Source organism: Solanum pennellii, chromosome 2 (genome assembly GCF_001406875.1).
Source record: "Solanum pennellii chromosome 2, SPENNV200".
Classification (NCBI taxonomy): domain Eukaryota; kingdom Viridiplantae; phylum Streptophyta; class Magnoliopsida; order Solanales; family Solanaceae; genus Solanum; species Solanum pennellii.
The window spans coordinates 45439382-45453052 of record NC_028638.1 but is presented as its reverse complement, the minus strand read 5'-3'; the positions used below and the strand labels follow the sequence as shown (position 1 = coordinate 45453052).

Here is a 13671-nt window from a genome sequence, read left to right as displayed (position 1 = left end):
AACTGGTCAATTATTGTTTTTACCAAATGGATACAAGTGCAAGTTTTAAGGATGATGAGAAAATATGCATCCGTTACTGACCAGCAGCAAAAGCTTCAGCTGGAAAAGTTTTGTATACTCTCAACAATCGCTGATCATATCTGGCAGAATATATATATTTTATTACTATGCAAGTCTGCAACACATGCAGCTCAAGTCATGCTTGCAATTAAAGGTCTCTATTAGGTGTGAATTTCTCAAATATCAATCAAACTATTTGTGTTAAAATTTTAATCTTATAAACCTAAATCAAATTAACAAAACTCAGGTTTTTCGGGTTGGTTCAAATTTTTCAAATATCAAATCAAACTATTTGTGTCAAATTTTTAAATCAAACAAACTAATACATTTCGGATTTTTTCGGTATAGTATTTCATAATAACATGTACTTAACTTGTGCTCCAAATATTTCTTAAGTTCAACTAAATAAAATCATCTAAGATGTTTCTTAAAAAATAACACAAATATGACATGAGTGAATATACTAAAATATTCAGTAAAAAATAATGATGAAATCATTTAAAATTAATATTGCAAATCGACGAGTCATAATGAAAATTATCATTATTTTAAAAGTACTAAATCATGCTAAAATAAGTCTAATAAGTACTAATTACACGATTAAATATTAAAGAAAAATTAAAATTGGGTTATGTATTTAAATGTCTAAACCAATGTAAAACTAAAGAACAATTATTCAGCATTATTGTTATTCTTAGTTTTTGAATTAATTTATTTTGTTAGCATTGATATATTCATTTGATTTTGAATAGAACTTTATTGAAATTACTAATATCTATGGACTATAACTTTTATTTGACGATTCAAAATTCTAAGTATCAATTTTTTTTTAAAGGAATATGTTATAAGATAAATATTATGAAAACGTATAAGTAATATTTAGAAGTTATTCAAAATAAATACTCCCTCCGTCCGGTATTGTTTGTAATGATTTCTATTTTAGAGTCAAACTATAAAAACTTTGACTAACATTTTAAGATATAAACCAATCCAAGTATAGTCAATTTTTTTTTCCAATACAAAATCAAGTCAAACCAAACTATTAATCATTTTTTTTTAAATTTAACTTGATTTATAATTTGATTTGATTTTCGGTTCGATTTTGTATACTCATATTTTTTAACTAAACATTCTCTCGTTTTTCAAACTATGAATCAGAAAATACAAAAATACTTTTTCAACTCTTTTGATCTTGATTTATCAATAAATAACAGTTTTCATTTGTTGCTGCTTTCAAGTTTTATCAAACGCAATTTGTCAGCCCTTTTTCCATTTGTTCTTTCCAAGATGATGACAATTTTGTTGCACCCAAGACTCCAAGGCAATGGTTGCTTTTAAGTTATTTTCTAGCGTTTGGGTGAGATAAAAAAAAAATTAAAATATTTATTTTTGTTGAGGAAATATAGATATTATAACAACAGTAATATAATATTTTATAAGCAAATACAAGAAATGCTTGAGTTGTGCTAGATACTGTCCTAAAAAACTATTTTAATTATATGAAATATTTCTCCAGAATTAAACAAGCCTTCTCTATTAAGAGGAACATGAACAACAAAATATAATTACTACAAAAACCAGGAAACCTGAAAGATAAACTGTTTGAAGAATTTTGTGAATTGCTTCGTTGTCCTCTTTTATTTCTGAAGCCCTCGACTCCAAATTTGTAGCCGCAACAACATGCTGATAACCAAGGATACGACCAACTTGAAGTTGAAAACTATCATTTAACATATTAGTGTCTTAAAGCAATTGAACTTATGCCTAGCTAGAGGAACATAAGTTCTTTAAGGACACGAGACATATTTTGTAAGATATTATAATGTGAAATATACATATGCCCCACAAAAAAAGTTTTTGGTCCTGATGGACAAAACACACAATGGGGAAGAAATTAAAGTACAAATCACCCACTCTAGCTAGCTATCATCGGTGTGCTTACTATCATGACCAAATTCTCCTCCTTAATATTTTCTTGGAACTTTTGTGGCCCTCATAGCACAAGATTTGTCTACAAAAATTAACAACCTATGCTCAGATAAAAATGTGAAAAGAAAAGATAATATGTGATTGTGAGTTGTACCACATTTAAATGGTATAATAATCTTTGCTGTCGATCATGAGTGTGTCTGTTTATATGTTTCGAGATTCTGTGCACATAGATGGTACCACGATTTGAACTTTACGGGTTCTGAATTCTAATAACTGATATTTGAAAGAAAGCAGACTGTTTTTTGATGTAAAATCGATCACAAGCAATTATAGTTTTAATGGAGTTGCTAACAATATCGTCTGTCTTTTTAAATAGGCATAATACATATATTGAACTCTAAACTTGGCTTAAAATTTTAACTTTGACCTCTAACTTTCATGATGCACAAATAGGCACTTTAACTATCTAATTTTTAAATAAATAAATACATGAGTCCTACATGGCAAAATACACGTAGGACAAAAAATGACATGTTGGATGACATGTGTGTTTATTTGTTCAAGTTTATACAAGTTTAAGTGTCTACTTGTGCACACCCAAAGTTGAAGGGCATAATGTGATTCGAAGCCAAGTTAAAGGGCATATTTATGTATTATGCCTTTTAAATATGTTGTTCTGTCATATGTGCTTACTGCTCTAAATCATTTGGTGAAGAGAGTTCAGGAAGAAGAATGATGCATTAACTTCAATAATAATTATAATACATGTTTATCTCAAAGAACAGGACATTGCTATCATTTCATTTCTTAAGCCAAACAAAAACTGCAATGCTCTAACACAATTAACACACAAATAATAATGAATTAATCGTTTTGCTTAATACCAATTGGACTTCTATTGATGAAGTAAAACACAAGCGTCATGAACCATAAAATATGCATTGATGTTTTTCCCTTACTGGCCAGCAGCAAAAAATTCAAGTGGGAGAGTTCTGCTGATGCCAGCCAAACCCTTAAATTGAATATTGCCATTGGGAGGATCATCCACAATCATCTCATTCACTGGAGGCGACACTATCGGCCCCTTAGCTTTCATTCCCTTGACCTTCTTGATTCTCCTCTTCTCAATATATCCACTTATTTCAGTGTCATAACTTGCCGGTGTGTGGAACATCTTGAACTTGTGCTCAACTTTTTTTGCTTGCTTGATCCACATGTAGCCCGTGTTCTTCACAAACCCCACTTCGATCACATCAGCAACAGGGAAGATCCCCAGTGGGAATTCAAATTCTTCCAGTAGGGAAATCATCATTTTGAAACCTTCCTCATGCCCCTTCTTCACAATTGCTCCTTCCTTCTCTGCCATGTAATAGCTTTGAATTCTCAAAACAATGCTTCTTCTTGATTACTACAATTATTTTTGCTTCTCTGCTTCAAAGAAACTGAATTTATTGAGGAAAAACAGCTATGGTTATCGTTGACCGTATCAGATATGATCCCAAAATACCTGGCAGAATATCTTTTTTGAATTAACTATGCAAAATCACACCATTGACATTCTGATATTGTGCAAGACATGGTGCTCAAGTCACGCTTGCAATTATAAGTCTTTGTAGGTAAATATTCTTTACTCTCAGCAATCAACATTCTAAAAAAACTAACTTGTCTTAAATATTCTTAGAAGATCTTTATTACTTTTCAATTACTTAAGTATTGTGAGACCAAAATTAAAACAACCAAAAAGGTTCAATGAGAGGTAGCTAGCTAGGTAGGTGTACGTTAATATCATGTAAACAACAATGCAAACTGCTGCCTTTGAAATATGTTAAAAATGGAGTACCGAATAATTAGGAATATTCACTACCAACTTGAAGTTGAAAACTATCCACTATCAAATAAATTAAAGATTTTGAGCAATGCTAATTATCATATATTCCATTGTTTGAGAGAAACGAACAATGTGGCTGATCACTTAGCTAAATTAGCTGCTATTAGTGGAGATGGAACCTTCTACCTCTTATACCAACAATTACAAACGGAGGTTAAAGGTTTAAATTTACTGGATAAACGACAATTCCCTAGCCGAGATGTAGATAAGAAAAGTGTGATTTTTTGTTTAGTTAATATTTTACATGCTTAGTAGGGGACGGTTGGATTGGATCGAATCTGCATGATTGAATATGATTTGACAAAAAATGATTTGGAATACAATCCATCCAAATATAATATGAGTTTGATCAAATATGATTTGGGTAAAATGATTCTAACCCATTTAAATAAATTTGTTTTTCAAAAACATAAATGTACCCCTCCCCACATTACCCTCATCCCACCTTTAACCAACCTACCCCTAAAATTTTTTTGTTTTTCAAAACAAAAAAGAATCTGTTTTTTCAAAAAAAAAATAAAAATTACCCCCTCCCTCTCCACCAACTTACTTCCTAATTTTTTTTTGTTTTCAAAAAACCAAAAAATCTGTTTTTTTTAAAAAAAGAAAAACTTTACCTCCTACCTCCGGACATCCTCACCTTCCACCAAGCTACTCCTAAATTTTTTTATTTTTCAAAAACAAAAAATCTGTTTTTGCAAAAAAAAAAAAATTAAAATTTACCCCCTCCCCCGGCACCCCACTCCCTTCCACCAACCTACCTCTAATTTTTTTATTTTTCAAAAACAAAAAAAAGAATTTGGAAGAAAAAAAAAATTAACTCCTCCCCCTGGCACCCACCCTGCCACCCCCCTCCCCTCTACTTTCCACCAACCTACCCCTAATTAAAAACAAAAAAAATCTATTTTTACAAAAACAAAATATTTATTTTACCCCCAAACCTTCGACCAACCTACTCCTAAAATTTTTTGTTTTCCAAAGACAAAAAAAAATTATTTTTCAATTAAATTTGAAAATTAATTAAATTTCTAAAAATTTTTATTTTTTATTATTTTAGTACAATTAAAAATTTTGAGTAAAAGTGAAAATAAGTGATCTAATATAGATCAATATGAATACCTATATTTAACCATATTTGTAGAGACTCTTAAAATAGTTTGAAGTTCATATTGAACCAATTTAAATAAGAGTAACTCAAGGCATTAAATATGGACAAAATAAACTCATTTATTAATATGAACTAAAATTGCCACCCCTAATGCTTAGTATGAAAGGAACTTGTATACGCTAATTCTTTCATAGTAAGTTTTGGTGCTACTTGTTTCTCGTGTTTCTTCAATCCATGTTTCCTCTCTAAGTAATTGTAATTTTTTGTTATGAATAGCCATGGTCAAGCCTAACATCCCACACCTTATGTCCACAACCCAGATGATGGCTTATTAAAAAAAAAAAAAAAGGGGGACTATTGTTTTAAAAAATCGTTATCATGATAATGGCCATCTTAAGGTTGATTGTATTATCATGATTAGAATGAATTTATTTGTTATTTCAAACTACATATTTACCATATATAACAATTACCTTTTCGCCAAAACAGGAATAGAATAGATGTGTGGACTCTATCCCATGTAACTGCACGATTGTCCCGATTTGATCTTTATTTTATCATCTTTTATATGAGTTGATTTTTATTTTTCGTCTTAAGCAATTGAACTTATGCCTAGCTAGTATAACATTAGTTCTTTAAGGACATATTTTGTGAAATTTAATTATGTCCCGCAAAAAAGTTTTTGGTCCTAACAAACAAAACACAAAATATGGAAGAAATTGAAGTACAAATGACCCACTGTAGCTAGCTATCAAAGCCACAATTTCAGTGTGGTTTCTATCATGACCCAATTCTCCTTCTTATGATTTTCTTGAAACTTCTATTGCCCTCATAACACAAGATTCGTCTCCAAAAATTAACAACCTATGCTCATATAAAAATGTGAAAAGAAATGATAAATTTTTGATTGTGGGTTTTACAGTGTCCGTTTATATGTTTTGAGATTTTGTGCACATGAGTGGTGCCAGGATTTGAACTTCATGTGCCAGGATTCTGTGCAAATGAAGTTTAGCGTATTTAGTAATTTAATTAACACAAATATGAAGAGAGTTTAAGAAGAAGAATGATGCATTAACTTCAATAATAGTACATGTTTATCACAAAGAACAGAACATTGCTATAAAAAAGACATAACATTTTATTTTTTAGGCCAAACAAGAATAATTGATCAATTTATTTAATACCACTTGGATACTTTGAAGTCAGAAAATATGCATTGTTGATGTTTTTCCCTTACTGTCCAGCAGCAAAATATTCCAGTGGGATAGTTATGCTGATGCCAGCCAAACCCTTCAGTTGAATATTACCCGTGGGAGGATCCTCCACAATCATCTCAGTAACTGAAGGCGACACTATGGGCCCCTTAGCTTTCATTCCCTTGAGCTTCTTGATTCTCTTCTTCTCAATGTATCCACTTATTTCAGTGTCATAACTTGCCGGTGAGGGAAGCATTTTGAACTTGTGCACAACTTTTTTTGCTTGCTTGATCCACATGTAGCCTGTGTTCTTCACAAACCCCACTTCGATCACATCAACAACAGGGAAGATCCCAAGTGGGAGTTCGAATTCTTCGAGTAGGGAAATCATCATTTTGAAACCTTCCTCATGCCCCTTCTTCACAATTGCTCCTTCCTTCTCTGCCATGTAATAACTTTGAATTCTCAAAACAATGCTTCTTCTTGTTTACTACTATTATTTCTGCTTCAAAGAAACTGAATTTATTGAGGAAAAACCAGCTATGGTTATCGTTGACTCGTATCAGATGTGATCCCAAAATATCTGGCAGAATATTTATTTTTTTTAAACTACGCAAAATCACACCATTCACGTTCTGAAATTGTGCAAGAACATGGTGCTCAAGTCATGCTTGCAATTATAGGTGGTAAATATTCTTTAGTTTATCAAATTATAAATCAGAAAATAAAGAAATACTTTTTTGATTCTTGATTTATCTATAGTTATCACTTCTCACTTTTTGCTGGACCTAAGTTTTATCAAATACAATTTGTCTGCCCTTTTCTTTGTTCATTCCAAGAATAAGATGACAATTTTTCTACATCAACAGGCATTCGACGCCATGGTATATTAATTAAAGGATTACTTAGTAAAAACATCTCTCTGTGGTATTTAAAACATTCCATCTTTTTTTATTTTTCAATCACGAAGAATAAAATTTTTTCAAAAAAAGGTTTTTTCTTGTATGATTTTATAATTTCCTTAGGATTTGGTGTATACCTGACCTTGGGTTAATTTAGTTAGACTGCAAAAATGAATTTTTTTTCCGAACTTTTAATTGGGGATATAATTAGAGATGCCATTATTTTTAATACGAAATTCCTATAAAAATGAGAAATGCCCTGCTTTTTTTGGCTTTGATTAGCAATTATCTGCTTCCCCTTTGGCTACCCAGTGTTACTGTGAGCACAATCATTTCCAAAGCGCACCCCATTCGTTCTACTCGCAATAATCCAACAAGTTTTTTGGGTGAAAAAACATTAGACATTTCATTTTCTAGAACCAACACTTCGGATGTTATTTAACGTATACAATAATTTCTATATGCCTATCATAAATATGCACCAAATCACTAGCTAAGGCCCCTAGTAAAGGAAGACAAGATAACAAATTAAGTTTCTTATTGAGCTACGTAGTTACTTAAAAACCGAGAAACAATATAGAAAAACACACAAACGTCATAAATCAGAAAATATATTCCATTTCTATTACTGGCCAGCAGCAAAAGCTTCAATTGGGAATGTTTTGGTGATGCCAGCCAGACTCTTGAATTGAATCTTGCCAGTGGGAGGATCATCTACAGTTATCTCATTAACTGGAGGCCATAACATCAATTCTTTAGCTTTCACTCCCTTGAGCTTCTTGATTCTTTTCTTGTCAACATATCCATTTATTTCAGTGTCATAACTTACCATTTTGTTGATCATTTTGAACTTGTGTTCAATTTTTTTACTTTGCTGGATCCACATGTAGCCTGTGTTCTTCACAAATCCCACTTCGATCACATCAGCAAGAGGGAGGAGTCCCATTGGGAGTCCGAATTCTTCGAGTAGGGAAACTGCCATTTTCAAACCTTCCTCATGTCCCTTCTTGACAATTGCTCCTTCCTTTTCTGTCATGGCTATTACTAGCTTTGAATAATTCTGACTTTGTTATCGAAGGATCGCGTGCTCTTGATCACTATTTTTGCTTCTCTGTTTGAGAGAAACTGAATTTATTGTCTACTACTATGAGAAGAGACAAAATACTAGATGGACAAACCAATGAAAGCTGTGGTTTTTCACTTGTTGCTGGACCTAAGTTTTATCAAATGCAATTTGTTCTGCCCTTTTCTTGGTTCATTCCAACAATAAGATGACAATTCTGCTGCATCAAGAGGCTAATCCAAGGTATTTGGCTTGGTTGGATTGGATTAAGTAACACTAATTACTAGAAAACAAGCAAGTACAACAGAAAATTTTGTAGCTTAACAACAAAAATTTCATGATAGTTCCATTTAGTTACGGATAAGCGATGAATTATATAAAATTTCAAGCTAGAATTTTTTAGCGACATATTAGCTAGGGATAATTAGATGTCTTTTTAATAGTGGTAGTAGGTCAATTCGTGGAGTTATTTGCCTATGTTAATTGTTGGGAAAGACAAGGCACTAACAAAGAATGCCTGACAGGATAACAGCGGAAGAATACCCAAGTCTATACTTTCCCTTCTCGATTTGAACCAAGAGAAGACAAACAACCACAAGCAATATGATAGTAAGGCAGCAAGTAATTCAACCAAACAAATATAACAAGGCAATAATAAACCAATCACACAAGACACCAAGATTTACGTGGAAAACCCTTCGATGTGAAGAGTAAAAAACCACGGGACCAAAAGCTCCACTATAATCACCAAGAGTTACAATATTGTTCTCCAAAATTGGCCACAAAACAAGTGCCAAACAACGAGCAACAACAAAATAAGATTGCACCAAATCTAGAGAATTAAAGGAGCAAAATCACCAATTTCGCAGCTACTGTTCACGACAGCAAAACTGAAGCTGCAGGCCACCAAATCCAACTCTGTCAGTTCCTAATCAAAGATTGAGATGAAGATAATATGCTGTCCAAAAATCAGCTCAATCGGACAAGAAACGAAGCGGGAATCGCAATTTGAAGTTGGCTGTTAGGGCTGAATTTTGACTGCGAAAACTGCTCTCTTTCTCTCTTTTTGGCTGCTGAAAAAACTCTCTGTGTATATGAAAATAAGACCTAAATAGGCTTATATTTGCCTCATAAGAATGGGCCTATGGGCAAAAATGGGTTGGTCCAAATTGGACTTTTATTTATCCACATAGGAAGGGAAAAAGGCCCATAACCCAACAATTCTCCCCCTCACGACTATGTGGAGGAGACCGCCATCCCGGCGACCATGCAACAATCTTCAAACTTCCCTCTTGGCAAAGCTTTAGTCATCATATCGGAACCATTGTCATTTGTATGAATCTTTTCAAGCTCAAGCAACTTAGAATCCAACACATCTCGAATCCAATGGTATCTCACATCAATGTGTTTAGACCGACCATGGAACGTAGAATTCTTGCCAAGATGTATAGCACTTTGACTGTCACAATAAAGCACATACCTCTCTTGAGCACAACCAAGTTCCCCCAAGAATCTCTTCATCCAAAGCAATTCTTTACAAGCTTCAACGACAGCAATAAGCTCAGCTTCTGTAGTAGATAGAGCAACACATTTTTGCAACCTAGATTGCCAAGACACAGCTCCCCCTGCAAAAGTAACCAAGTACCCTGAAGTAGACTTGCGAGTATCAACATCACCAGCCATGTCTGAATCAGTATAACCACAAAGAATAGGCTTCCCTGTACCAAAACACAAACTCAGACTAGAAGTGCCACAGAGATATCTCATAACCCACTTCACAGCATTCCAATGTTCTCTTCCCGGATTAGAAAGAAAACGGCTAACAACTCCAACAGCGTGAGCAATATCCGGTCTTGTACAAACCATCGCATACATCAAACTACCAACAGCTGAAGCATAAGGAACTTTCTTCATATCTTCCTTCTCATCATCACTAGAAGGACACTGTTTCGTGCTCAATTTGAAGTGCATAGCTAAAGGTGTACTGACAACCTTAGCTTTGTCCATGCTGAATCTGCGAAGTACTTTCTGAATGTACTTCTCTTGTGATAATACCAATTTCTTGGCCTTTCTATCACGGACAATCTGCATGCCAAGAATCTGCCTTGCTGGTCCTAAGTCTTTCATAGCAAAAGACTTACTCAACTCTTGCTTCAACTTCTGAATCCTGCAAGTATTATGACCAACAACAAGCATGTCATCAACATAAAGCAACACAATAATAAAGTCACCATCAGAGAACTTTTGCACAAAAACACAATGGTCTGAAGAAGTCTTCTTGAAGCCCTGCTGACTCATAAAAGAACCAAACTTCCTGTACCACTGCCTGGGAGCTTGTTTCAAACCATACAAGCTCTTCTTCAATTTGCAAACATAATTCTCTTTACCCTTGACTTCAAAACCTTCCGGTTGCTCCATATAAATTTCTTCATCTAAGTCACCATGGAGGAAAGCAGTTTTAACATCCATTTGCTCAACCTCTAAATCTAGACTTGCAGCCAAGCCTAGAGCCACACGAATGGATGACATCTTCACAACTGGAGAGAATATCTCATCAAAATCAACTCCCCTTTTCTGATTAAATCCCTTGACAACTAATCTAGCTTTGTACCGTGGAACTGGATTACCATCTTCATGTTTCACCCGAAAAACCCACCTGTTTTTCAAAGCTTTTCTGTCTTTAGGTAACTTAACCAAATCAAAGGTATGATTATCATGCAAGGATTTAATCTCATCTTCCATAGCATCAAACCACCTTTCTTTTTCTTCACTTTCCATGGCCTCATCAAGACTCTCAGGTTCTCCCCCGTCAGTCAAGAGTACATACTCATTGGGAGAATAACGAGATGAAGGAATTCTCTCTCTACTAGATCGTCTGAGAGAACTCTCTGGAGCATCTATAATTGGTTGTTGGACAACCACATCATCTTGCACTGGAGCATCAACAACATCATGCCGGTCATTCTGAACATGATCACCATCTTCATTATCAACTTGATTTTCATCATTATGAAGATTTTCTTCCGGTGCAATAGTCAAAGGAACTGGATCAACATCAACTAAGCTCTCACTACTCTGAAAATCAGCCTTGTCAGCTTTGTCAAAATCTTCAATTGTTTGGTCTTCAAAGAACACAACATCACGGCTTCTAACAAGTTTCTTCTCAACAGGATCATAGAAACGATAGCCAAATTCATCTTGACCATAACCAATGAAGATACACTGCCTAGTTTTAACATCCAACTTTGACCTTTCATCCTTAGGAACATGTACAAAGGCTTTACACCCAAAGACTCTAAGATGATCATAAGAAACATTCTTACCAGTCCAAACTCTGTCAGGGACATCACCATCTAAAGCAACAGCAGGAGATAAATTGATAACATAAGCAGCAGTATTAAGTGCTTCTGCCCAAAAGGAATCTGACAGCTTAGCATCTGAAAGCATACATCTAACCCTCTCAACTAGAGTTCTGTTCATCCTCTCTGCTAAACCATTTAACTGAGGAGTCTTTGGAGGAGTTTTCTGATGCCTAATACCCTGCTCTCTGCAATATCTATCAAAAGGACCAATATACTCACCACCATTATCTGAGCGGATGCATTTCAATGTCTTCCCTGTTTGTCTTTCAACCAAGGCCTGAAAACTCTTGAACACATCAAGTACTTGATCCTTGGACTTCAAAGGAAATACCCAGAGTTTGCGAGAATGATCATCAATAAAAGTCACAAAGTAAAGTGCACCACCATGAGATCTTACCTTAAAAGGACCACACAAATCAGAATGTACCAACTCCAGCAAATCAAGCTTTCTTGAAGGCGGATGACTCTGAAAAGAAACTCTTTTCTGTTTACCGGCTAAGCAATGAACACATTTCTTCAACTTTGCTTGTTTCACTCCAGAAAGCAAATTTTTCTTAGCCAAACTATCAATCCCCTTCTCGCTCATATGACTCAGCCTTCTATGCCATAACTCTGATGAAGTATCATTCTCCACCAAATTTACTGAGTCTCTAGACATGGAGCCCTGAAATACATACAAGTTAGACAACTTGTCACCACGGGCCACAACCATCAAACCTCTAGTAAGCTTCCACTGGCCAACACCAAGTGTATTAACATAACCCTCATCATCAAGATATCCCACAGAAATCAAATTCAAGCGAACATCTGGAGCATGCTTGACATTATTGAGAACTAGTTTGGAACCATTGTTACTTTCCAAACAAACTGTCCCAATGCCAATAACTTCAACTTCATGATTATTGCCCATTTTCAACGTTCCAAAATTACCTGGAGTATAAGAAGAAAATAATTCCTTCTTTGGCGTGACATGAGAAGTAGCACCAGAATCCACAAACCAGCTAGACTCATCACGAACAAGATTAATGGCATTTGCATCACAAGAAACAAGAAGATCATCATTAGCAACAACAGCAACACGATTTTCATTATCGCCTTCTCTCTTTTGTTGTCTCATATCTCTCTTGTGCTTGTAACAATATTTCATGATATGCCCATTCTTGTGGCAATAGTCACATGTAATATTCTTGTATTTAGACTTTGACTTGCTTCTACTTTTACCTCTATCATTCTGACCTCTGGACTTGTTTCTCCCCCTATCTTCAGTAACCAAAACATCGGAGTGTGAAGCTGAAGAAGATGAGGCTTGAGATCTTCTTCTCATTTCTTCATTCAAGACACCACTCTTAGTATATTCCATGGTTACAACACCACTGGGAGCAGAATTAGTCAAAGAAACTCGAAGAGTTTCCCAAGAGTCTGGCAGAGTATTAAGAAGCCAAAGTCCCTGTATCTCATCATCAAACTTTACACCCATTCCGGACAGCTGGTCAAGAACACCCTGAAAATCATTAATATGATCAGAAATAGGAGTGCCCTCTTTATACCTGATATTCATTAATTGTTTCAATAGGAACAACTTGTTGTTGCCAGTCTTCGAAGCATAAAGTGTCTCGAGCTTGTCCCACAAACTTTTGGCATGTGTCTCATTCACAATATGATTTCTAACATTATCTTCAACCCATTGTCTAATATAGCCACAAACCTGCAGATGCTCAAATTCCCATTCTTCATCATTCAAAGACTGAGGCTTATTAGAAGCAAACACAGGTAAATGCATCTTCTTGACAAATAGAAGATCTTTCATCTTGCCTTTCCAAATATGATAGTTACTACCATTTAAACACACCATTTTGCTCATATTTGCCTCCATCATTCAAAACGACAATCAACAATAACCAATGCTCTGATACCACTTTGTTGGGAAAGACAAGGCACTAACAAAAAATGCCTGACAGGATAACAGCGGAAGAATACCCAAGTCTATACTTTCCCTTTTCGCTTTGAACCAAGAGAAGACAAACAACCACAAGCAATATGATAGTAAGGCAGCAAGTAATTCAACCAAACAAATATAACAAGGCAATAATAACCAATCACACAAGACACCAAGATTTACGTGGAAAACCCTTCGATGTGAAGAGTAAAAAACCACGGGAC

General features: G+C 34.7%; 3 protein-coding genes across 3 annotated transcripts; all 3 read right to left on the bottom strand.

The window, feature by feature from the left end:
* Positions 1-2947: 2947 nt before the first annotated feature.
* On the bottom strand, positions 2948-3358 carry LOC107010728. Its single transcript, XM_015210016.2, has one exon. It carries the CDS (start codon positions 3356-3358, stop codon positions 2948-2950), a length of 411 nt encoding a protein of 136 aa, XP_015065502.1.
* Positions 3359-6221: 2863 nt separating this feature from the next.
* On the bottom strand, positions 6222-6632 carry LOC107010586. Its single transcript, XM_015209867.2, has one exon. The coding sequence runs from the start codon at positions 6630-6632 to the stop codon at positions 6222-6224; it is 411 nt and encodes a 136-aa protein (XP_015065353.1).
* Positions 6633-7520: 888 nt separating this feature from the next.
* On the bottom strand, positions 7521-8502 carry LOC107010847. Its single transcript, XM_015210115.2, has one exon. It carries the CDS (start codon positions 8120-8122, stop codon positions 7712-7714), a length of 411 nt encoding a protein of 136 aa, XP_015065601.1. The 5' UTR covers positions 8123-8502; the 3' UTR covers positions 7521-7711.
* Between the last annotated feature and the right edge of the window lie 5169 nt (positions 8503-13671).